Raw genomic sequence first — 26,691 nt, 5'->3', positions numbered from 1 at the left:
CAAATTACATGAAAAGGGAAGTATAAAGTGAAAAAGATGTTTTGGCAATGGGAAATATGTTAGAAGCAAAATTATGGTTTTTGAGGGGTGATGATAATAATGCTTCCTCCCGTGAAAAGTAGGTTGCACCATCATTTTGCTTCTTACAATATATATTTATAGACCCCTCACCAAATCTCCAACCAATTTTTTTTTTTTTTAATTTTCAATAATGTTGACAACAATACTTTTAATAGGATGAAATACATTTTGCCCCTGAATTATTCATCATATAACATTTACCCTCTAAATTAATAAATATTTTATTTACCTTTTTGGTTGGACAAAAATGCCCCTCATGCTTTGAATAATTATATTATTTTTAATATATATTTTAGTATTTTGCATATTAAATCATCATTATATTATTTTTAATTAATTTTTGTAATAAAAAAATAATTTAAATTACAAGTGGAGCATAAATTAATATATATATAAGTAGATACACGATAAATATAATATAACCAACAATTCATACATGTTTTTTTTTAAAGAAATTCATATATATATATGCTTAACGCAAAATTAATTATAGAAAGAAAATGAATAAATATAAAAATTTTATCATATTCTTTAAAGAAAATATATTCGAAAAGAAACCATTTAATTAACTGATTTTTATTGAAAATAATGAATAGTTAATAACTTGATTTTATTATCAAATTAATAAAATCTTTTTATGAAATTGTTTTGTGTATGTTTTTATGCACATTTATTACTTAACTTTGAGTCTGTAAAATATAATAACATTCAAACTATTCAATTTACTAATTTTCTATTACTTCATTATAATTAAAAAATTTTCCAATTGAGAAAATTTATCTTGAACTTAAAATATAAAATTATTAGAAAAAGAAATTCTTTGAACCATATATACAATTAAGGGCAAGATTGTCCAAAAATTTAATTATAGGGGGTAAGTTTAAGGGGGTAATGTTACATCAAGAATAGTTCGGGGGGCAAAGTATATTTTACCCTGAAAAATATTTTGTCCTCCGAAAACTGTGATCGTTTTTGTAATTTATGATTTATTTTTTTATTTTTTATTTATCATACCAACTACACGAGTTTTGCAAGGTACCATATCAAACCTCTTTTCGGTAGAATTTTTCATCGAAAAATGGTCACATCCAGCACATATGTGAAAATTTTCACCATAATTGTCTTTTTAGGAATACATTATATTTTTATAACAAAAAATGAAATGCAACATAAATTTAACAAATCTATGAGTAATTTTTCATTAAAAAAGAAAAAGAAAGATGTTTTATTCATATTACCATTTTCCTGTGGAAAAAATGGAAAATGGTTTGAAGTGGTAACTTGCAAAACTCGTGTAGTTTGAATGGTAAATTAAAACAAGAAAAAAATAAATGGCAAAAATACTAAAATACCCATGGTTTGGAAGGCATAATAGTTTTTATCCTTAGTATGTCAGTTTCACTTAGACTTATTCATTTATGTGCTGTGTACATATTATCTTAGTCTTTATTATATTTTCATCAATTTTTGTGGTGAATTGACCAAAATATCCTTATGGACTATGAATTATAATTTTATTTATTTTTTTAAAAAAATTAATTTTTATGAACTAAGTGAATTTTTTCTTTTTACAATTTTTCCATCCACCCCATCTGAATTTTTTTTTTTATAATTTTTCAACTTTTTTTTAAAGAAAAGAAAAAGATACAAGAGCAACATTGATAATTTCAAGCTTCCATCGAAAAATTTCATAATTTCATTAAAAACCAGAAAATATTGCTAAACTTTCGAACAATAAATTCGTAATTATACCAAATCATCAATATTTTATTGTTATTCCTTTCTTTTTAAAAAAAAAAAGAAAAAATAGGCAACACGACCACTTATGCAAAAAAACAATAAACTTCTTTTCTAAAAGTACGAAGATCAATAACGTAATTGTTATTTATCTTTTATAATAAAAAAAAGCTTTTATACTTAATAGTATTTCTATAGGAATATAAAATATATTTAACCCCACAACTAGGACCCCCTAAATTGCAATTACAATTCAAAATTGCAAAATTTTGCATGCAATATAAATTAGAATATTGCAATATAAGATTGTTTGGCGCTACATCTAAAGATTGTTTGTAATAATCAATGCAACCAAATAAATAATGATGACCCAATGTATTTTGGATTGCTTATGTAGATAGACATGAGACATTATTAACTTAAAAGCAAACCTTTGCTACACATATATATTATATAATTGGTACACAACATAACCAAATTTTTTATTTATTTTTGCAATATATATATATATATATATGTGCTTGTTTTAAAATTTATTATATTTTTCCTAATTTATTCCAAAAAATTCACTTTTTAACAATACTACCATTAATTATTGTCTCTCGAAATACTATTTAACAAAATTTAAACAAAATATAAATCGTAGAAGAGTAAAAAGTGATCAACTACCTATATATATATGTACTTAAAAATTTGTAATTAAATCAATAAAATAAATTAAGTAATTTATTTTCGATTATGTCAATAATTAATGTTGTTTGTAGGTTGATTTGGTAGGTGACAAATAATTTCGCCGTTCTAGGAATAATTAACATATTATTTAAGCATCTCTACAATCATAATTAAGCACCCAACTTTTTTAGTACTATTAGACTCGAATCTTGAAAGCATATAAAGTTTTGGCTTCATTACAAATTTGAAGAGCTTACGCCGCGTTTTAAAGTAGAAAACTCCGTGCAAAAATAATAAAATAAAAAAGAGAAATCGAGCGATCAATGAGTACGTAATTGTGCATTGCATTATGAACTTAATTTATGATATAATTCTCAATATTTTACCCTAACAAGAATTATTAACACTTCTTATGAAAATGCATATAGTTTTTAGATAGTCAAAAGGCCTTGTAAATGTATATGCAATGAATATGATGCCCATAATTAAATAACTTTATATTGTTGTAAGAGAAATATATGTTTCTTACACAAATATATTAAACTACTATTAAGACAAAGATTTTGCTCTTTAATGTTTATATTTTGTGGTAAAAATTAGGAAAATAAGCCACAATACTTTTTCTTTTTTTTCAAATAAGCTCATTTTTAGGAAAAAAATCATGATTAAATAAAAATCGATACAAAAATTTAAATTATTCATCATGAAACTACTTTTGTCATGGCTAGGAGTCATAACAAATATTTTTGCCATAACTTTTATCCACGAAAAAAGTTTTAGCCACACTTGCAAAAAAGCCAACAATCGTTGTGTAACCATGGTCAATGAGTATATACAACATCTATTTACTTTTAACTATAAGAATTAGCAATAATTAAATATTAAATTTCTTCTTTAATAATTAAATTTAAGTAGAAATTGAAAATTATTTATATTAAGTAAATGATTTAGCCCCAAAATATAAATAAGTATTTTCGTTAAGTTCCAAAAAAAACGAAGGAAAAGTGTTATTAAAGTATTGTTTAATTACTCTTACGTGCTTATTGTTTTATTACTGTGAGTTTCTTAAAAAAAAAAAAAAAAAGAAGAAGAAGAAGAAGAAAAATTTACAAAAAGAGAAGAAAAAAGAAAGACAATCTAAAAAAGACAACCTTGATTACTTCAAATTTCAAAATCCTATTTCAATATTCGGCTTAGATTTCAATCAATCTAAGTGTATAAATAGAATCCGCTGTATCAAGGTTTGATATAATTATAAATATTTTTTTATTTAAAAAAGTATAAGTATCCTTATGAAATCAACAATTATCTAACAAATATTGTTACAATGGGTTATTACGAGGTGTATTTGTTAGATAATTATCAATTTTTATAAAAGTATTTATAATTTTTTAAAAAATAAGAAAATATTTGAAATTATGATAAATCTAAAAAAACTCGGTGTAATTTATCATAACATAAAAGGGTGATCAATGATGTGTAACTTACTTGACGAAGCTAAAATCCGTGGCTAAAAGTTTATGAATTATTTCATAAACATTTATGACTTAGTCATAAATATTTAATATTAATAATTAACCCCACGAAATTGTGAGAGAACATCATTCATTTTCAATTCCCATCGAAAATTCTAATGTAGATTGGATTCGGTTAATCTTGAACCTATTACAAATATAATATTTTTATAGTGTGATCGATATATTATTTAAAAAAATGACAAATTATATAACAAATATATGGTATTTATTCTATAATTGATTTAATAGTTGAATAATATTTTTTCCCATTACCACCAAGAAATCAGTCCTTTGCATTTCAACGTTTGTAAGAAATCTCTTTCCCGTTGGCTTCTGAATTACAGCAGGAAGAGGAAAAAGAAAAGAACAACTAAACAGAGAAAGTTGAAAGTCACACTTCTCTCTCTCTCTCATACACAGGCAGCTTCTCTCTCTATATCTACACACACATACATATATACGTACCTATTATACATATATATATATTTATGGAGAGAGACACAGAGAAAGCGGACATGCAAAACCCAACTGCTGATGTTCAATTTCCGTCATCAACTCCTCCTACTTTTGACCCTTCAGACATCGTCCCACTCCCACTCCAATCCCATGATCCCACCCTTATTTGTTCACTACTTCTCTTTGTTTTTTCCTGTCTTTTGAATTCAATTCTTCTGTTCCGTGCTTCACATGGCAGAGATTGAATTCGAGGCGGTGTTGAAATTCTTGAGGGAAAATGGCTTATCGGAGTGTGAATCAGCTCTCATGGAGGATGTCATGGAGAAATCTCAACAGGGCTCCTCTGATTTCGCCAAGTTCTTCTTTCCCATGGTGCCCCCGCCTCCGCCGCTGAGAATTCCGCCCACTCGGAGGCCACCGCCGCATGAGTTCACTGACGGTGGTGGTGATAGGAGCTCAAAGGGTTCCTCTGATGATGAGTTTGTGAGTTTGGGTTCTTCTACTGCTGAATTATGTTTTTCTGGTGGTAAAAATTTCCTTCTCTTTCTTTTCTTTTGATGTTAATTATGTCGATGTTGAATTACTCTTTTCCCCTCTTTTTCCACTGATGCTATCTTAATGCATTGTTTGTTTCTTTCTACGATCATGGGACGGATTGATGTTAGTTTTATATGTAAAGTGTTTGCTGTTGTGCAGTATGACATTTCAAAGATTGGTCAAATTTTATAGAAGTTGATGTTATGCTGTTTTTGTTGATTTATCCTGCTGGCCTTCTTTTCAGTAATATAGTGATAATTCTCGATTTTCTTGTAAAGGCATCTCTTTCAGCAGAGTAATTGTTCAGCAGCAATGTATATTTGTACATACCCCCTCAAGTTGGCGCATGGGAGACCATGCCCAACTTGGACAAATGACGACCAAAGGACGCAGCTGGCAGAGCTTTGGTGAATAAATCTGCAACCTGCTGAGCACTAGGAATATGGTGAGGACGAATAAACCACGCTTGAAATGATCGCGAACAAGATGACAATCAATATCAAGATGCCTAGTGCACTCATGGAAGACAGGATTCTCTATAATATGAACAGCGGTCTTGTTATCACAGTGAAAAGGAATAGCAGAGTCGATAGAAATACCAAATTCCTTGAGAAGATAGCAGATCCAAAGTAACTCAAAGATGGTTGTACCCACACTACGATATTCGGCTACAGCGGAAGAACGAGAAACAGTGGCCTGTTTCTTGGTCTTCCAAGATACCAAAGAACCTCCCAAAAAGACGCAATAGCCAGTGGTAGAACGCCGTAATTCAACACACGAAGCCCAGTTGGAACCATCAGGTAAGTGAACAAATGATTTATGTGTGGGTGAATGAACATGTGTGAGGGAAGATGGATCTGCACACATGTGGTTAGTGGCACTATCAACATCCATGGACCAAAATCACAAATATAGGAATTATGTGATGCACCTGTACCTGCAAAGTCTTCTCCTTGCGCAAAATTGACCTGCAAGGGATCTGTTGGCTGCATTGGTAGCTGTCCTTTCATCAACTTTAACAGTTCATTGACTTGTTTCATTGCTTCACCGAAGTCATTTGAACTTGTTCACCCATTGTTGCCTTCCCCAATTGTTACATTGAAGCCCCTTGTTGGTCCTCTATCTCTTCGTTTTGGATCCTTCAAAGTTTTATACCAGTCAGGTATGCCATATATTTTGAAGCAAGTATCTTCGGTGTGGCCTGATTTTCCACAATTGGAGCATATATGTGATCTTTTATCTGTAGGTCCTCTGCCCTTATAGCCACCTCTGTTTGTACTTTGTATGTCTGACCTCTGTCCCAAAACCTCTCTGTTATCACTCCACTTGGTATGCAATGCAATCCCCTCATTGTTGTCATTTGTCTGCATATTTACTAACCTTTGCCTTTCAACTCTAAGAACCATGGAGTATGCCTTGTTGATGCTTGGAAATGGATCCATAACCAGTATCTGATTTCTTATGCCGTTGTGACTATCATCCAATCCCATAAAAAATTGCACAAGTTTAGTAAGGTTGTCTTCTTCATCTGTAATCTTCATAAATCCACAGGTGCACAACCCACATGTACATGTTTTGGTCGGCATGAGACACTCTAGTTCACCCCAAAAGTGCAGTTAGATTGTTGAAATACTCAACAACATTGGACGTGCCCTGTGTGATCGAGGCAATCCAAGAGGCTACCATTGAATCCATATGAATCTAGGTGTCATAAATGGCTGAAGTTCTGTCTGGCATCACATATCTCCCATCAATGAAGCCTAGCTTCATCTTTGCACGAAGTGCAATAATCACTGACCTCTTCCAGGCCAGAAAATCTATTCGGTCGAATGAAGCACTCACCAAAACCATTCCAGTGTGATCTCCGCCATGAAGCTGCAAAAACTCAGGGTCTTGTCTCGCTGCTGAGTCTGCTGCAGTTGCATTCTCTCTACTCGTTCCTTCAGTCGCCATTGATTAGAGTATATGGTGTTTATACAGAAGGGGTATTCAAAGACCTTCACAAGAAGGCTCTGATACCATGTGATAAAAGTGAGACCTTCACAAGAACAGAGGTTGCTGACACAGTTGGCTGAAGACGACGACAGTGTTGCCTAGAAACGCATTCATGAGTTCACCTTCTCACACGCTTCTTTTAGTACTTACACGTTTTCACATTTAGTTGCTTTAGTGTAAAGTCGTGTTATGTATATAGCTTTCATTACAACACGTTTTAGTTAGCATAGTCTGTTAGCAATTTTGGTTAAGAGTTAGTTAAGACGTTAGCAGTAGTTAATTTTTCTTCTCTGTATTTAAACCCACCAGAGGCACCATCGATGAATAATACAATACGAAAATCAGCTTCTGCACACAACTATGGCTTCAATTTCTCTTTCCTTCACAGCAATAATCTGACTTTTATCACAGTAATTTGGCTAATCCGTCAAAATGAAGTCAGCAAAGTTCTTGTCAATCAACATATCAATCGACGTCAAGAAATCTCTTTTCAGATCAAATTTGTACAGTTGCTCGTTTTTTCTTAGAATAGAATGTGATTTTTGGTTATGTTGGGATCTCATGAATCATCAATCTGCAGTATTTCTAGTATTAGACGATATATATGATTGGTCATTCGCCACGCTTTCTTAGCAGCATGTGGCCAATGCTTGGAGATTTTTTGGCTGTCTGCGTGGCCTGAATCTTTGTTCTAATCTTTGTTATATTTTACAGCAGATTTCACAAATCCTTATGGGATTGGTGCCAGCCAACCAGCTTCACAATCTTCATCGGATAGATTGTCTCAGTTTGGCACAGCTCGGGATTATCCTGATTTTGATTTGCAAAATGACTTGTTCTGGTACAAGGAGAATGATGAAGATTATGCAATGCCGCCGTTCTTTGGCGACAGAGATTTCGATGCTGACCCAAGTGAAGATAAGTTTGTAATGACTGTGCGAACGGGAGTGCCTGTTGAACATGAACTGAAATATAGTTTGATTTCTGAAGAAAGCACTAACTTTTTGGAAAATGGACGGGCTTTAGCTTCGAGAGATGACTTGAAATATGAACCTTGTAAAGATTATTATGAATTGGATGAGAAGTTTCAACTTGAAAAATGTGATAAGAAGTGTGAAGAATATTGCAATGGTTATAGCTGTTCAGTCCCTCTCTGTGCTTGCTGCAGCAGTGTGGGTAGGATTTATGAAGGTGATCCTGCAAATTACAACCTCGAAAATCTAAAGGTGATGGATTTACACGACTATCAGTCGGGTCCATTAGGAGAAGAACACACCATAATTGAGACTAACGTCTCCAACCAGAGGAGTTCTACGAGTGATTGTAATGGTGGTTTCAGCAGCACGCATGACTCGAGTAATTTCAAGAAAGATTGTCAGTTAAAAGAAGACAACAACGTCGATTTCATGGATGATGAAGTCATTGCTGACGAAACCCACGATGCTGAAGCCTCGATAGATGAAGAGGATGGTGCTATCCCAGACGAACTCATGATCTATGGCAACAAGGGAGATAATTACGAGATATTCAACCTGAGAATTATACATAGGAAAAACAGGTTTGTTAGAAACTCATATTTAATTGTATCTTCATGATCTGTACTGGCTGCCGATTTGGTTTAAAAAGTTTAAGTGCTAGAGTATTTGTTTCTGCACGTCAAGTTCCGGTAGATTTTGATTTGTTCTTTAAGTCATGTCAGAACATTCTGTCTCTAATACTGATTTGTTCTAACATTGTGCTCAATTCTTTTACGCCACTTACAGGACTGGATTTGAAGAGAACAAGGAGCTTCCTATTGTTCTGAATAGTGTCATAGCAGGAAGATATTGTGTTACGGAATTCCTCGGATCTGCTGCTTTCAGCAGAGTTGTCCAGGCCCATGATCTTTATTCAGGGATGGATGTTTGCTTAAAGATCATAAAGAATGACAAGGACTTTTTTGATCAAAGCTTAGATGAGATCAAACTTCTAAAGTTTGTTAACAAACATGATCCTGCTGACGAGCACCACATTCTACGTCTTTATGATTACTTCTACCATCAGGTATGCATAACAGAAACTTCAATATCTTTGTAGCTTCACAATGCCGTAAATTTTGAGAATGCAAATTATGGCACTGATCGTTCCTGTCTGATCATGCTAACATCTTCTTCTGAAATGATGTTAAGCTTATAATAGATTCTTTACAAAAATAGAGGGAAATTCAGATAAAACTAATCAGGTAAAATTACTTTTTTGGTCCCATGAAGAAGGCACATTTCCTTATTAGTCCCATGCTTTGCGGGATTTCTGTTTTGGTCCCATTTTGTTAAAAAAAAAATTAAGTTAGCCCTCCGCAACTTTTATCGTCAATTTTTAACGGCAGAAGTAATCAAACGTTAGTCTAATTATTGTTGGAGGTGCCTCCATGATGAAATTTCAAAGTAATAGCATATTCATGTTCATCTAGAAAAAAAAAAGAAAAAAGAATACATATAAATATAAATTGTATTGTTCAAGATTGAACAAACAGAAGAGCCAAAAAAATAATTATAATATTTAAATATGTAAAGACAACGTAATTCGACTAACATTTGACCATTTTTCCCATTAAAAAGTGATGATTAAAAGTTGCGGACAACTAACTTGAAAACTTTTTTTAACAAAATGGGATCAAAATAGAAATCCCGTAAAGTGTGGGATAGACTGACTTACTATATAGAATACTTGTTTTATTTCTTTCTTTTTCCTTGTTTTTTTCTTTGGATTGTTGTGGAATAGATATAAGCAAAACTTTTTCCCTATGTATTATTCAAGTCATTCATGCAATAAAGGCCATAATAATGTTATGTCTTTTATTAAAGTAGCTTGCAACTTGTTTACAACAAATTGGTTAAAAAAAAGAAAGATAAGAATTAATGCTTGATACAAGGTCAAAGACATTTGACAAAATTCGGACTCACGATCATATTATCAAACTATAACTAATTTTATTTAGATTTCATTAATATTGGTAGGATGTTCAATATTATGCTACTATAAACTTGAAAAACTTTAGGAAGATAAAAATATTAAGTCTAATATACATGATGATACGCACCAATCATATACATTTCTACGGAAAATTTGCACCATCACAAGAACTTTTGTGCTTTACAATGGGATATTAAGAATAAGTTTGTCTATTTCAAAAATTCAATATTTTTAAGGTTGAATTTACTTTCACTTAGTTTTTTCATGTACACACAAATTTATTTGGTAATTAGTACGTCGGTGATGTTGGGTGCGTATTCTTTTACTCATCTTTATTTTGTTCTAAGAATGGTATGGGCCCCACCTACTTTAAGTCAACCTCTTTTATTGAATGATGGAAATGGTAGAAATAAGAATACCTGTATTTATGCCGGAAAGATAGGAAAAGAAATGTGGTGTGTGTTTTCAAATAATAGTATAAGGGTGGTTGTGGTTTAATTACTAATTACAGTACACTGGATGTATTTTACTGTTGAGTGTTGTTGACCTATGCTAATAAATTTCATCAACAGTACCAAATTTGTTATTGATGTACTAATTGTGCTCAATCGAGTAAAGGGTAAATTAAAACGACATTTCCTCAAGTATGGCATAATTATGAATATTCTTTCGTTGTTTGAGAAATTACAAATACCGCCTGATATTTGATGAGATTGTGTAATTATTGGATGGAAGTATGGAATTGTCAACTTTGTCCTTACTGTATTTTTTTTTTAAACAAATAAAAATTGTAAAAAGAAAATTGGACAAGGTGGATGAAAAATTGCAAAAAAAATTGTGTTTGTAGTCCATAAAATTTTTAGAAAATTTTAAAAAATTAAGTAAAATTGTAATTCATCATCCACAAGAGCATTTTGGTCAGTTCACCAAAAAATGGATGAAAACCCAACAGAGACGAATGGATTGGTCTAATTGTTAGGCAGTCGTTAAAATCAAAGAGGTATTGGTAATTTTCTAAACGAGGGATATTTGTAATTATGTTAAACCTTAAGGAAACTTGTTGTAATTTACTCTAAAATAAAAAATAAATGAAATAAATAAATAAGATAGTAGAAGAGTTTTGAGGACATGAAGAAAAGTTAATTGACTGAAAACAATCTTATGTGAGATTATTGTCTTTGTCAATCCAGACCTGTATCCTGTATGATGTCTTCAGATACAATGTCTTCTTTATTAATTTTGTTATGGCATTTGAAGTTGTGTGGCAGAATACCTGGTTGTGTTTTGGGAGTACACTCACTCAGAAAATGTGTTGAATAGTTTGTCGATCAGGCAAAAAGTACCTGTTATTTATATTCTTCATGTTTATATTTTCAATGTAGTAGAACCATGTATAATCGGAAGCAATCTATCCTGAAGTGATTAATTAATATGGTCAGAAGCACTGTCTTGAAGTGATCAAGTAATCCGTTCATTCTTGATCATGTATACTTTCTGTTCAACATTGTATGCAGGAGCATCTGTTTATCGTCACTGAACTTCTGCGAGCTAACTTGTATGAATTCCAGAAATACAACCAAGAATCTGGTGGGGAGCCATATTTTACTTTGCACAGGCTGCAGGTTCTCTTAGCCCGAAACTTATCTCTAATTCCGATTAAAAGAAGTTACCTGGCGGATAATCATAATATAATTGTGTCATATATGCTTGGAAAGATCATGTAAACATATTATCAGGAACAAAATGACATATTAGTGTTGCTTATGCCGTTGCAGGTTATAACTCAACAGTGTTTGGAGGCGGTATTGTATCTGCATGATTTGGGAATCATCCACTGTGATCTAAAGCCAGAGAATATTCTGATCAAAAGTTACCGAAGATGTGAGATAAAGGTTATTGATCTTGGAAGCAGTTGCTTTCAGACGGACAACCTATCCTTGTATGTACAATCTCGTTCCTATAGGGCTCCTGAAGTTATGTTAGGCCTCCCTTATGACCAGAAGATTGACCTGTGGTCCATTGGCTGCATTTTGGCCGAGTTATATTCTGGGGAGGTATCTTTTATTGTTCGCGTTTTTCGTTGTTTTAGGTTTTATGTTAGCTCCATTTGATTAGGACATGGAAGAGCTATGTTTTGTGGTAGTTCGTTGAAGGGTTTCTCTAACAACAGTTTGGCGGTGATTCTACGGTATGTCTGTCTTGAGAAATTTAATTGTTAGAGAAAAAAATAAGAAAATGTAAATTTAGAGAAGTTAAATATGATTTGGAATGCGTATATGACGGATTGTTTTTCACGGCAAAAAGTTCAACGGTTTGAGTTGAGTATAGGTGGGAAATGGATGAAGAGTACATTGGCCGAAATTTGTCTAGGTATGCCAAACAGACATGAGTTTTAAGAAACAATTTCCATAAAACACAACTTTTGCAAATTGAGAACCCATTTGATGGCTTCCGTTGAGAAGCAGAAAGATAATCCCAATCTAATACCCGATCTGCGTACTTTTTACATGTGGTGGTAAATACATGTGCATGATTTCCCTTCAATCATCTGCTGCTGCGCTTCAGGTACTTTTTCCAAATGAAGCCGTTGTAATGCTGCTCGCACGCATGATTGGGCTGCTTGGTCCTATTGACATGGATATGCTACAGAAGGGCCAAGAGACACACAAATATTTTACAAAAGAATATGATCTGTATTATATAAATGAGGTATGCTTTTATGTATTACTTTCGTTCTCCCGTCTTATTCAAATTATGCTTGGTAATGATCCATGTCATTTTGTATTTTAAATTGATATGTTGACCAAAACCTTTAACTATTTGGATTTTCTATGTGGTTCTAAGATGTCGGCAAATTAATGATTATTTTCCATCTCCTTTAAAGTTCTTTTGTCTGTCAATTGATTCCTTTATCCAACAGATAAATCTCTATTGACTGCACGTTTAAGTTTCGCCAGAAAGGTTTGCGAAAAATTTCAAGTAGCCTTTCTGGCATTGTATATCGATGGATAATAGCCATCAACCACCTAAACCTGTAACAGGAAGCAAATCAGCTGGAGTACGTTATCCCCGAGGAGTCGTCACTGGAGCATCACTTGCAGATATCCGATCCTGAGTTCCTCGACTTTTTAAGGTACTTGCTTGAGATCAATCCCGAGAGACGCCCAACTGCAAGAGAGGCGCTACAGCATCCGTGGCTTTCCCATTCATATGACGTTTGAGGTCAATTCTTGCTGAACTGTTTCTGGTCGAGTGAGTTTCTCTAGAGATATTCCAGCATCACTTTGAAGTGTATCGTCCCGTTAATTGGGAGGATCATATATATTGCTCTATGCTGATTCTTTTCCGCTACACTATACCTGACCGTTCACACTCTGCCTTACATTGATTGATTTACAGTTTTGTAGGATTAGACTATCATTCCTTGAAATGTAAATACCATTCTTATCAGTTATGAGATAAAACACGAGCGATTGCTGCGGTCATCCATCCTTACATGTACTTTCCACATGTGACACAACAGCAGATATTGATATGTTTTGTGTCTATACATTTTCTGAAACATATGTTTCTTGGGAAACCTGGTTCTCGCTGTTGAGAATTGGACAACATGAGTTTGCTTGTTTCTTGAATCTTGCATCAACTTGATCTCCCTTCTTGTTCCAGACGTCGACTCTGTCTACAGCCGATCTGCAGGTCGTTAGTTCTGCCCGAACCGAAAATGACTAGTTCGCAGGTCAATTTCCGAAGTCACGAACACGGTCAGTAGCGTATATGATCTGAAAATCCAAGTCTTTTTGTGCATGTATGAGACACGGTTTTTGCAGTGAAGTCTTCTCTGTGATGCAGACTTGACTTGTCTGATTTTGTCTTTTTGATCGGCATTGATAGCTCTTGTAAGTTGTACCGTAGTACAACGTTTTTTGATCCATGGAACGATGATTATTCTACTCGTAACTCCTTTTCTGACGCAGCTAAGACGCAAAAATGACATCGGAGGAAATTAAATAAAAGGATCATTACGTCTATACTCCCATATTTATAGTTTATTTACATAAATTATTCATATTTTTTAAAAATTACACATACATCTATCAGTAACATCAACATCATTTACACGAAGAGTTTAATGCAATTTAGTCATTTGTGATATTATAAAGAGCATATTATCCCTATTTAAAAAAAAAATAGCAATTTACGCCCCCTGTATTAATTAAAATGAAGCAATTTATCTCCATGTCTAGGGGGTAAATTGCTAATTTTGTTCAAGGGGATAATTTGCTCATTTACAATGTGAGGTTGCTTGTTTTTTTCCCTTCACATAAACTACCCCTATTTTTTGAAAAAATATACGAATACCTTTTAGAAAATTCAACATCACTATACAAAGTATTCTTGCTTTTAGGCAGTTAGGGTGGGTTCTGTAATTATAAAAAAATATGAATGATTTGTATAAATAGATCATTCGTTAAGAATGCAAATGTAATTATCTCTAGTACATACTACTTTTATAATCGATCGAAGATTTTAAAATGCATGACCTAACTCGTGATTGTGGTCTAGGGATGTAACTCGATCTCGGCAAAAAACTCAAGCTCGAGCTCGGGTTTTTGGTTTTGTGAGACTCGAGCTCGAACTCTAACTTTTTTAATTTTTTTTACAATTAAAAAAATATTGTTTTAGAATATTTATTTATTATATTAAATTGACAAACTCAAATTATTTTTAACAAAAAATATATTTTTTATTTTCTTCAATTATTAGATAATTTAAAAATCAATAATTATGCTTATTTTTAGATAGATATTAAAATACCATACTTTGATGATTATATAATATTAAAATATGAGATATTGCATGAATATAATTCTAATATATAATAAATATTTTGTTTATTAACTTGATATACACCGCAAAACAATATGATATTGACAAATTATCATGTGATAATTTTAAAGTTATCATTAAAATATATATTAAGTAATAATAATTTTTATCTTATCATTATATAATTATTAGTGATAAAAATTGTATATAAAACTGTCACTGAATACAATTAATGGCACATCTATAGTGACAATATAGTGATGTGATAAGTATTATTTATTGTTATTGGATCGTCACTAGATATGTCACCTATTGTATTTAGTGACCACTTTGTACACATTTTTTTTGTTACTAATTCAATTTAATTATAATTTTTACAAAATAATAGTAATTATTAAAACCATAAAATTTATTATTGTGACAAACTAAACATTCTTATTACTAAATATATATATATATAATTAGTGACAATATTAAAATTGTCATTTAATATTTTTTTGCTCACTAATTTTTTATTTTTATAGTCATACTATTATATGTGTAATTAAATATATAAAAATAATTAAAGAAAAACTCGATGATCAAAGTTGACTCGATTCAAACTCGACGAACTAACTCGACTCATCTGCCAAACGATTGTGGTAAACTTGTTTTATATAAAATAAAAAAAATAAAAAATAAAAAAAGAGTTGATGTATGTTTGGTTGGGTGTGGGGGAATGGAGAATTATTAAACATAGGGATCTACAAAGTTAAGAAAGCCACCAAAAGTGGGAAAGAAACTGTCTCTTGTGATTGGCAGAATTCCATGTTTTTGTCGGTTTCTTACTATTGCTGTTCTTGATTCATACCATGTCTTGCAACGCGCGTGGATGTGGATGTGGATCCAATCCTAACAATCCATGTCTTTGGGATTTTCCCAGTTCGGTTAAATCGATCGAATTGAATCGAATTAAATTGAAAATTTTGTTTTAATTTTTGTTTTTTTTTTAAAATTAGTTTTTGATTTTGTGTTTTCGTCATCATTCGATGATCGAATCGAACTGAAAATCATTTTTTTTTTAAATTTATATATTTTATTTTATTAATTATTATTACTCACACACATTACACATAGTCACATTTATTAGTAAGTCGTAAGTAATGATTTTTTTCATGCACTTTTATTGTTTTCTAATTTCTTTTTGTTTTGTTTCTTAGGTGTAAGTTGATGATTGATGCTCGATGTCAGAACTTCAATTCAATTTGCTATATGTATTATTTGAATATTGAATATTATAGTTGTACTATTAAATTTGAATTTAAATTAAATGAATGGATTGTTATTGTGTTCTTTTATTTTGATTTGAAATTTTGAATTGTATCTATAAATATTATTTTCATTATACATTTTATTTTTTAGATTTTGATATTTTGGTACATGTATTTTTGGATAAAATTGGAAAAACACTAAAATTATTTATATATATATTTTTAAAAAAATTGGATTTTTCAGTTTAAAAAAAAAAAAAAAAACTGAATAGTCTTGGGTTTAAACAGAACCGAACCTACAGTGTTTGGTTCGATTTTTTATTTCTGAAGATGGTGAACCAAATTCGTATTAATATTCAACTAGCATAAATGTACATATATATTATTTTTATTCAAAAGTTTAAGTAATAATTCGTCATTTTTTTATTATTGTAAAAATTTTATTTGAAATAAAACTAATGTATACTATTTATAAAAATATTTTAAAAATATTTAAAACAAAATATATCAAGAAATAAAACAAGATTTGATTCTAATGGTATACATGTCCATTTTAGTCATTTTATCAATTAAAGACTGTATTATGCCAAAACCCTAACATTTTATAAGCTTTAACATCTTATTTTGCCCAAACACTTTGAGAGTTTATTTTTAAAATAAGATCTAACATTTTATAAGCTTTTAAAACATCTTATAAGATGTTTTAAAAAAGCTTAGCCAAACACCCTCTTAGTGACAATTATTGAAGGACAAAGTACCATAACAAATGTACATTGAAAGGGTAAATTGCAAAAACAATAAAGTTAGGGGTGCAAATTGCTATTTATCCGTTCTAAACACACCACAAAATAAGTAGAAGATCAGTGACAACAAAAAAAAAAAAAAAAACTAAGTGATAATTTCAATATTATCATTAATTATATATATTTACTGACAAGAATGTTTATTTGTCACAACACTAAATTTATAATTTTAATAATTATTATTATTTTGTAAAAATTGTTATTAGCAAGAAGAGTAAGAGTGATAAAAAAATATACACTAATGACACATATATGATGAGGACCTAGCGACAACAAATAATTATTGTCACTATAAATATGGCACTGATCGTATTGAGTGACGATTTTATACACAAACTTTGTAAGTATCAATTATACAGGGACAAGATAAAAACTGTTGTCGTCTTAATACACATATTTTTAGTGTTAATATTGAAATCGTCACTAATACTATATTACACAAACACTTCTTGTCATTTATGAAATTATAGGTGCACCCCTTGAGGAGTGTGTCAGTGTAATGTACTTTAGGGAGTGTTTGTATAAAATTTTGCCACTAAACAATAAATGTATTTATAATTACATCTACAACGTCGAGGGGTATTATTTATAATTTTACAAAAAATAGAACAATCAGTCCTAATCTCAGCAGATTTTAATGTATTTTTACCCAATAAAAGAACACTTTCCCTTTTCAAGTTTCATTTGAGTTATGTGTCAATTCACAATAAGAAATCTAAAGTATAAATTTTTTTTACCAAATCAAATGGAAGAATTTATGTCAAGAGATATTCCACAACATGATTATTATTCAAAAACTACTTTTTAAAGAAAAGCATAACTTAATCACCACTTCATCAACTAGTGTTTTTTTAGGTTAATGGAATTGAATGAAATCCTCTACTTCCCCACTATTGAACATTAAATCCCCATTCATTAAAAAAAGCATGAATTTCCATTTCATTACAAGAGGAGAAGAAACAAAAGCTAAAGATATAAAAGGGTTAGGCCCATGTTTTGTAGTAGTTTTTTACTTTTACGACTGAAATAAGTTGTATCGACAATTATAAGTTTAGTTGTAATAAATATTGTGAGGGTTTTAAAAATAAAAATAAAATTGAAGTATCTGATAAATATAGTGTTATATACAACGTTATTAATAGGTAAAGTTATACTTTTAGTTCTATAGGATATGGGCGATATACTTTATTAAGTTAACATTTTTTGTCTTATAAGATTTTAAAATTTTGTAGATGTGGTCCTAAAATCTAACAAATTTGATCTCACGAAATCAGTGCATGAGATCACATCTGCAATGTTTTTTAATTGTGTGGGATAAAAAATATTAGTTCTAAAAAGTGTGAGACTAAAAGTACGAATCCCTATATTGTACGGTAATAAAAGATGCAATTTTACTTTTATTAATAAGTTGTAAAAAATGATAAGGAGAAGTTTATAACTTCTGCTTAAATGAATTTAGTTTAAGTAGTTAAAAAGTATAAGTTGAAAACGAAAAACACAATTTCCGACTTATTTTGAGCCAAAAGCTAATAACGTTTAAATTAAGTTATTTGCAAATAGTTGAATGATTTGAGAATAAGTATTTTATATTTATAATAATAATTTATTTAAATAATTTTAAATTTAACATATTTTAAATCTTTTTAATTTAATTTTAAATGAATATAAATAAATTTCACTTAAAATTCTTTTACGAAGTCTTTCACTCAAAATAAAGTTCGTTAATCCAAATAAATTCTGAAAGAAAACTTCAAACCCCACCAGAAAAAATAAATAAATACATAAAAAGAAAAAGAAAACAAAAAGGGAAAAGGGTCAAAATTCCAACTGTATCAATAACACTAATCTTTGCTTGTTTATTATTTTTATCCCAGTCTCAGCGCTAGAGCGTGGCTCATACTCTCCATTTGATTTAATTTTCCTTGGCCTGATGTCTGGCCTTAGATGAATAGCCATCGCCTCCATCTTGACCACTCCTCTCCTCTCCGTCGCCCCAAAAACACACACCACACACACTCTCACTCTCTCATAAACCCCTTCCGCGGCCTGAAGATAAGAGAGACCGGAGGTCCGCACGATAATCAGCCGGCGCCAGTTCAGGTCTACGCAGTGTGCGATAATCATCAGTGTGAATTCGCGTGTTTGACGATGGCGGAGCTGGCGGCCGCTGAAGTGTACGCGCCGCGGACGATACAGGTGTGGAGGACGCTCCTGAACTGGATGGCGTTCTTCTTCCAGATCTTCGCACAGATCCTCCGCGGTACCCCGTCGTTTAATCAGGTCCTATCTTATGTTGGCATCCGTCCCGGCTCTTTGCTCTCTACTGCCCCTCACGCGCCGCAGTTTAAGCCTCTGTCGGTGGTTGAGCTGACGGAGTTCTCGGCAGAGCCAGAGGAGGCGCCGCCTCCAGCCGCCGTTCCAGTTTCCGTTGGTGGAGGGAAGATGGTTGATTCTCCACCTTTAGAGAAACTAACGGTAATTTTCGAGGAGCTTGGTTAAAACTTGGAGATATTTGAATTTGTTTGGTTAAGAAGAGCTAATGAACATCGCTGTTGCTGAAATTATTATGGTTGACTTTGGGAAGTGCTTCAGTTGATTGTAGCTATCGATCGAATTTGTGTATAAATTTGTACATATTAAGATCTCTGCGCTAAATTAAGTTGGGGATTATGTATTCCTTAGTAGGATTTACTGAGATTCAACTAGTGTGTTAAGGATTGATAGTTTGTTAGAATTTGGAGTTAAAACAAGAGGGATTTGATAATTTCATATTTAATTTGTCCTGTCCCCCTTCAATTTGTCTATATAATGCTACCTTAAATTAGATAGTGATGAGATCCTGGTGTCAAATTTAGGAATCTATTTGCTGCTAACATGGGCAAAAGTGGGCCATATTGTCATAATGCTACTTCATTCCAGTGAAATCAATCTAAGTGTTGCATTAAATCACTACCTGCCTAAACTTTGGTATTGTGATGCAAAACTTTTTTATGATGAATGTAGTGAAGATTTCTTTGGCTAGACTGACATAGGGACTCAAGTAGGATGAGGTTTTAGTCTTTTGTCATTGCAGTTACAGTAATCACTAGAATATTTTTTGCATACTTTATTAATGCAATCCAGAAAAGACGTAGCCTGCTAGCTCAGATGCATCTATAGTTTTTGCGGGGGGCGGAAGATCTAAATGAGCCTTAATTTATAATTGCGGAACATCTATTATTGCCAGTTGGAACTAATACTGGGGAAATTTAGTGTATGGGATGTACTGGAGTGTGAAGTGACTTCTAGAAAGTAGAAACTGCTATTGACATGTTGCAATGACGTAAGTCCACTTATCCATAACATTTTGTAGAGGTACCGTACAAAATGACGGCTATGGCTGTATCTTTTGCAACCTCACTGTCATATATTCTTTTCCTGGTTATTGCTGTTTACTGATTTGCCTGATCCAGTACCATCTACCTATCTTTATTAGTCACATTAACAGGTGTCTGGTCAATAGGATAAGGATAGTTTAAGACTATATGTTGCAAGAAACACTGTCCATATACTAATGGATTTGCATAATATATCGTCAAAGAATTATCTAGTGAGCTGAAAATTGTGATTGTGAAGTGAAACAAGCATGGCAAAGACTTCAGACATGAAATCCCTGCTGACAAGCAGTAACCCGCAATTCCTAAAGTGGTAGAAGTTTGAAGCCATGACAAGAATAGGGTTGTGGCGCAGGTCTCAAATAAATCAAGGGCAAGAGCCCCGTGTATGGGTAATTGATCAAATACAAGATTATATTAATACTATCAAGTAGAAAAAAGAAACTCTACTTTTATTACTTGGACAAGTGGATCCTATTCGTGATTTATTTACATACCGGAACTCCATAAATGAAGGATACAAATTCAACAAGTGGTTGTATATTGGATTTCTTATAGTTTGCATATGATATTTTGGGGTCAACCTATGAGGAGTATGATTTTGTACTTATGGCTCATTCACATAAACATCTAGTTGAAATTAAAGAGGTTTTGTTACTGGACTAGAAAGGTATAAAGCTATATCCATAAAACTTTATTGGGCGATAGTTTAAATTATTTTCCGCTTATAAGAAGAAAAAGGAGCCATATGAAATTTTAGCTTTACTAATCTTATGAGTGGATAGCACACCCTTTTGATCTCATTGGTTGTTGGTGAACTAGTTAAATGTTATCGTTTTTTCTGATTTAGATACATAAGTCAATACCATTCATAAAATTGCATGGTTTAAGCATGTGTTGGTGTAAATAATTCTTTTGATGACCATGAAGCTGCCAGATTTGTTGCTAATGTTTATTTTTAATCTAAATTTCTAATATCCATATCTGCTCACTGGTGACAGGTCGTTCTTGATTTGGATGAAACTCTGGTATGTGCATATGAAACATCCAGTTTGCCAGCTATGCTACGGACCCAAGCTACAGAAGCTGGCATAAATTGGTTTGAACTGGAATGCATCTCTTCTGACAAGGTGAGTTACCGATTCTGTTAGATGTCAATGACTAGGCATAAAACTGGAGTGGGTCTAGATATTTGATATTGCTCTCATACTATTTGTGTGGTTGGACTTGTAGGAATTTGAAGGCAAACCTAAGATCAACTACGTGACAGTGTTTGAACGTCCTGGACTGAAGGAATTTCTAAACCAGCTTAGTGAATTTGCTGATCTTGTATTATTTACAGCTGGACTTGAAGGTTTTCTGTTTGTTTATGATGCCTTACTTTCCTCAATATTTAGCATTTCAGCTGCATTTGTGTAGAATTTATATTACATGTTAGATTATCATTTTTATGTTCTTGCAGGCTATGCTAGACCTCTTGTTGATAGAATAGATGTTGACAATCGATTCAGTCGAAGACTTTATCGGCCTTCTACCATTAGCACGTATGTTTTCTGTTCATGCAGTGTCAATCACGGGGAATATTTGGTATTTTCTCATGATTTATTATATTTTGTCAAGAAGTTAGTGGTTATGCATTTCTGTTGCATTTAGATTTGCCAGATTTGTCTATTTGCTGTTGCTTTTTCGTGTGTCCAAGGCATAGCTAACACCCACTTAAGCATGACATCTAGATGCGTTCACATGGGCATGGTGGTGTAAAGTCGAAGAACATAGGAGAAATAAATAGCACGCACTATTCGACCGGTACACTAGCAGGATACCATGTTTGTCACTAACTTCATCTTGTATCCCCAATGGTGCTAAGATAATGTTAAGATTGGGAGAGTATGTAATCAGCTGAATATAATGAATTCTGAAGATGATTAATTCTGAACATAATATCAGAAATCATCCTTGGTTAAACAGTATCATGCAGTATTGACCACTTTTTTTCTTTTTTCTTTTTTTTTTCTTTTTGTATTTGGCTTCTGAACTGCGCATTCTGCTGTTGCCAACCCTTACTAGTCACTGTTTCAAATGTGTAATCTCAGCTGTTAAACCCCCTGTGGTGTTGTGAGAACCATGTGATACAAACATCAGTCAAATAGGTTTTAATCCCTCTTTCCATTAGTCATTATTTGAGCTTCCATACTTGAATTAGATTTCTCCAGACGTGTGCTCCTTTAATGTGTATGTAAATTGAAATTATAGTCTTGTATTGCTCCTCAATGTGTATGTAAATTGAAATTATAGCCTGTATTTATACCTAAGTAAATTTTCTCATTTTATTGTTTTTAATTGCATTGCTTAACGCACTTTGACCCTTTTGCGTGCTGGCAATGTACTCCAGTGTGCTGAATCATTTTTCTTCATTTTCTCTCTGAATTATTTCTTGGGATTGAAGCCTCTTAGTCTGTCAATTTAAATGAAAATGGACTTTGGAAGCATCTTTTTCGGCACTCTACTTAGAGAGTTGTCTTCATCTCTGGCACACTGCTTGGCCACACATCAGTAATGAGGTGTTGCATCCATTCTGCTTTGCCAAAGCCCTGCGAACAGAATCCTTTCTTCCTCCCTGTTTCACCAATGAGAACCATGTTGATATAGTTCATTAGTATTGCAGTGCCAGAAAATTCTCAAACTTGTCTTCTATACTACTGCACCAACATAGAAAAATCCCCTTTTTTATTCTGCTGCTGTATGGCAGTAACTGGCATTTACTGCCACTGGTGATCTAGACCTGGAGTTAAACATAATCTGATTAATTGGATGGTTTACAAACGGTCAAAGTATTTCATGTATTTGGTAGAATTAAACATTATAGCTAAATGAGTTAATACGTAGTGGTTGAGATGACCACATTAGTGTTGATTTCGGGGAATAATGCATCTCATATGTGGTACTGAAGCATCACTTGACTGTTAGCTTGGTCTGGGGACAAATTGAAATTGGGCTTGGTCATGGCCAGACATAATAAGGCTGCAGATTTTCATCAACTAGAGATCCTCAATTTTTTCCTGCATCTTCTGAGTCCAGGATGCTTTCCTCCTCCTAGTTTAGAAGCTGGTGGTTTGTTGTTTCCTAGTTATGTACTGTGATGGTCATGCTTGTAGCCTGTTTTCATTTTCTGTTGATAAGGCTAGGATGTGATAAAAAGATTATATAATATTTATTTTTCCAAAATCTTCCTTCATCTTCTTAGTTTGACATGTTTTAAGGGAACCGTTCAATTCAGATTTTAAACTTACATGTTTATATTTCGAAAAAAATAGACAAAAGGTGGTCATGTATGTAGAATTATTTCATAAAAGGTACAAAGTGGATAGTTTTTTGAATGTGTAGTTCTGAGGTGTCTAACACAATTGTTAACTAAATAAAGAAGTGTCTAACATGAAAACGACTTCGGTTAAACTTTGTGCCAGTAGGTGGAAGGAAGGCATAAGAAGATGAATAATAGTTGTAGTGGAGAACGTCACAGTAATCTCTTTCATTACTTCTTCTTCTTTTTTTTTTTTTTTTTTCAGTATTAAACTTTAAAATATGGAAGAGAAAAAGTGGGTTTGGGAAGTTTTTATGTGTTGTTGCTAGGACTGAAGAACAAAGCAAGGTAATCGAGGTCCAAAATTCACTTGATAAAAGCTTGTTCGGGCTTGTTTCTTTACTCATAACAGACCAAAATTGTATACCTGCTATTGTTTGATAAATTTTGATACTGGCTTCAAGTTAGACTTAAATAAGGTAAGAAATGATTGAATGTGCCTAACATATGAAGCAACTTGAGCCCGTTCAGTGTTGAGCTCAATTAAAGCTCGATTTCATTTGTGCACCTTGGACTGTTTGAACAGTATTTAAAATGTGGAACAAGGATTTGTGGGCCCAAAGAAGTTTGTGCTTGTATAACTTACTATTTAATACTCCGGCTATTCAGGTGCTAAATGGCTTGGACTTTATTATCTAGATTTGTACCATATAGGTTCTATATTTAGGATAGACAAATGAAAAGGCATCATTTGTTATTCATCTGTTTTCTTTACTACTTCCATGACGTAATTTTGGGTTTCCTTTCACCAAGTCTTTTATGGTGATAGTAAGGATGGTGGTGATATAATATGTATCTTGACTAAAGTAGCTCGCGCGAACTTCTTTTGATGGACCAGCTTTAAGGAAAACCTGAATGCCTTTATTTATATACTAACATTCCTCTTATTTTATCAAGAATTATTTTGTTACTGTGTACCATGTGAAATCTAGTTTTAGCATAGATAATCACTAGAACATTGCTCTTATACCTTTCTATTGTAGTATGAATTCAACATCCATCTTAAATTACCATTCTGTGCCTACTGCAAATTTGTATTGTTGTCATCCTCCTATTCATTTATCTTGGAGACTCACTATTTTCAAATAACAGGGAGTATCGTGAACATGTAAAGGATTTATCTTGCTTGTCAAAGGACTTCTGTCGAATTGTAATTGTTGACAATAACCCATTTAGTTTCTTATTGCAACCATTAAATGGAATTCCATGCATACCATTTTCTCCTGGACAACCTCACGACGTACAGGTATATGTAACAGAAATTTGGTTCTTCCTCCCATTCTTCTCTTCTCTTCCTCAAAACTAATTTGTAGATCTGCGTACTTATCAGCTGATGGAAGTTATCCTCCCATTGCTCAAGCACCTTTCTCTGCAAAAGGATGTAAGACCTGTCCTCTATGAAAGGTTCCATATGCCTGAATGGTTTCGGAAGCACGGAATTCCTGCTTCAGGGTGGACATAGGAAAACATTGTTGATCGTTGTGCCTGTCTTATATATTTTATTTAAGCGTCCAGGCTAATTATTCTTTTCAAGAAGGCAGCATCTCTTAGCCAGAGCGACAAAATTTTGTATAGCATTATTCCGTGCATGGAAGCAGCCATTGATGAGATTCTGATTATCTCAAGTCTTACTGGAGGAATTCCGTTCTACGCAATCAAACATTGTGCAATCGTGAAAAAGTAAGATTCGTGTAACGTTGTTCGTAGTATTCCAGCATCATGGGATGTCGCAATGTCTCCCTAGTGTGGTATGCTGTTGATACAATGAATTATTAGTCGTGGCACAGGCCTTGGTGCATTTCTGTGTAATAGATACGTGATAAATTTAAATGAAGTATTTCTGTAAATATCTCATCAAGATTCTGATAATTACCCTTCTAGGTTTTTAAACTTTTGTCTAGTCTATACAAATGGTGCCTAAATTTTGCTAGTCGTATTCAGCATCGTTAATCAGAGGTAGCCATTGATAAGTGTAGGACGGCTTTCACTCTTTTATTATTCTTTTTATAACCTCAAGGAATTTAAAACGATGACGCCCTTTTATTTTGATAACTGAATTTAGATTCCAGTTCATGTAATTTCCCTATACATGAACCTGTCTGTAATGTTGTCCCCAAACCAATAGCATATGAAATTACATGGAATGTATTAGGCAGCTTTTCTACTAAGAACGCGATGCACTAATTCATGCTTGTTTGTTGCATTGTGCGTATTGCTGTAAAGCCTATCTTGCTATTATCTATTGAAGGGTGGAGCCTGCCAGCTTACGCTGGGCATCTGCGCATTGTGTGTGTGTGTGTGTGTGTGTGTGTGTGAGAGAGAGAGAGAGAGAGAGAGAGAGAGAGAGGCATGTGAAAAATTCTCTTTACCTTAAAAGATATAGATGCATTACTATAGGGCTGATTATATGTAAATTTTCTTTGAAAATATAAAATTACAGTTTTTTTTAAAATACAATTAAAAAATTACACTTACTCCTCTGTAAAAAATTCACAGTTTACACCCAACCTATTTTGGTTAGACTTTGAATGAAAAATACTGGTTTTAGCAAAAATTTACATAAATTTTTTATTTTACTTCTTATTTAACATTCTCATATAATAATTTTGTACTTATAAGAGGAAAAATGCAACAATGTTAACCTCATTTTATATATATATATATATATATTTATTACATTTAACTCTTTATAAGTACACAAATATATATGGAAATGTTGAATGAGGAGCAAATTTGAAAATTTGTGCAATTTTTTTTTCTGATGTTAATATTCTTCTTCTAAATCCTAACGAAAAGGAATAACGTGTAAACGAAAAATTTTCGAATGGTGTGCATATATAATTTTAAAAAAAAATTATAAGAAAAGTATAATTTCACATTTTAAAAGGAATTTAAGTATAATCAACCCTTATTAATATTAGGGACACAATGATTTTGTTTGGAATAGAGGGAGATGGGATGGAGTGGCTTAAAGCAGCATGCAACTCCATGCTCCTAAAGCTGTGGAACAAATGAGAAAAAGTTGAGAGAATATTGCAACATCCTTCTTTCTTTCCTTAGCTTTTCTTTTTTCCAATCTGCCCACAGCCACCTTTGACTGGGAAATTACAATTTGGTATTTTCCAGAGC

General features: G+C 32.6%; 2 protein-coding genes across 8 annotated transcripts; both read left to right on the top strand.

The window, feature by feature from the left end:
• Nucleotides 4,378-13,915, top strand: LOC105160890 (dual specificity tyrosine-phosphorylation-regulated kinase 4). 7 transcript variants are annotated; one of them, XM_011078394.2, is made up of 8 exons: nucleotides 4,385-4,989; nucleotides 7,710-8,553; nucleotides 8,759-9,038; nucleotides 11,462-11,569; nucleotides 11,723-12,001; nucleotides 12,513-12,656; nucleotides 12,989-13,169; nucleotides 13,614-13,915. In XM_011078394.2, the coding sequence occupies exons 1-7, from the start codon at nucleotides 4,695-4,697 to the stop codon at nucleotides 13,166-13,168; spliced, it is 2,130 nt and encodes a 709-aa protein (XP_011076696.1). In that variant the 5' UTR covers nucleotides 4,385-4,694; the 3' UTR covers nucleotide 13,169; nucleotides 13,614-13,915. The 7 variants fall into 7 exon arrangements, 6 of the variants coding, with proteins under 6 accessions (XP_011076696.1, XP_011076697.1, XP_020549052.1 ...); XM_011078395.2 differs by having other exon boundaries at nucleotides 4,389-4,989; nucleotides 7,713-8,553; nucleotides 12,989-13,915; XM_020693393.1 differs by having other exon boundaries at nucleotides 4,835-4,946; nucleotides 7,713-8,553; nucleotides 12,989-13,915.
• On the top strand, nucleotides 18,743-25,492 carry LOC105160889 (CTD small phosphatase-like protein). The gene is made up of 6 exons (XM_011078393.2): nucleotides 18,743-19,302; nucleotides 21,203-21,331; nucleotides 21,435-21,555; nucleotides 21,664-21,745; nucleotides 24,655-24,808; nucleotides 24,893-25,492. Exons 1-6 carry the CDS (start codon nucleotides 18,772-18,774, stop codon nucleotides 25,022-25,024), a joined length of 1,149 nt encoding a protein of 382 aa, XP_011076695.1. The 5' UTR covers nucleotides 18,743-18,771; the 3' UTR covers nucleotides 25,025-25,492.

This window comes from Sesamum indicum, linkage group LG4, assembly GCF_000512975.1.
Source record: "Sesamum indicum cultivar Zhongzhi No. 13 linkage group LG4, S_indicum_v1.0, whole genome shotgun sequence".
NCBI classification, from domain to species: Eukaryota; Viridiplantae; Streptophyta; class Magnoliopsida; order Lamiales; family Pedaliaceae; genus Sesamum; species Sesamum indicum.
This window is presented reverse-complemented; position numbering and strand designations above follow the sequence as displayed.

What these genes read in the sequence shown, in the direction of transcription:
- LOC105160890 (XM_011078394.2), top strand. Translation starts at nt 4,695, where the DNA reads ATGGCAGAGATTGAATTCGAGGCGGTGTTGAAATTCTTGAGGGAAAAT. An exon ending in TGAATTATGTTTTTCTGGTG is followed by an intron (nt 4,990 to 7,709) that starts GTAAAAATTTCC and finishes TATATTTTACAG; the next exon opens with CAGATTTCACAAATCCTTAT. An exon ending in ATTATACATAGGAAAAACAG is followed by an intron (nt 8,554 to 8,758) that starts GTTTGTTAGAAA and finishes CGCCACTTACAG; the next exon opens with GACTGGATTTGAAGAGAACA.
- LOC105160889 (XM_011078393.2), top strand. Translation starts at nt 18,772, where the DNA reads ATGAATAGCCATCGCCTCCATCTTGACCACTCCTCTCCTCTCCGTCGC. An exon ending in AATGCATCTCTTCTGACAAG is followed by an intron (nt 21,332 to 21,434) that starts GTGAGTTACCGA and finishes TTGGACTTGTAG; the next exon opens with GAATTTGAAGGCAAACCTAA. An exon ending in ATTTACAGCTGGACTTGAAG is followed by an intron (nt 21,556 to 21,663) that starts GTTTTCTGTTTG and finishes ATGTTCTTGCAG; the next exon opens with GCTATGCTAGACCTCTTGTT.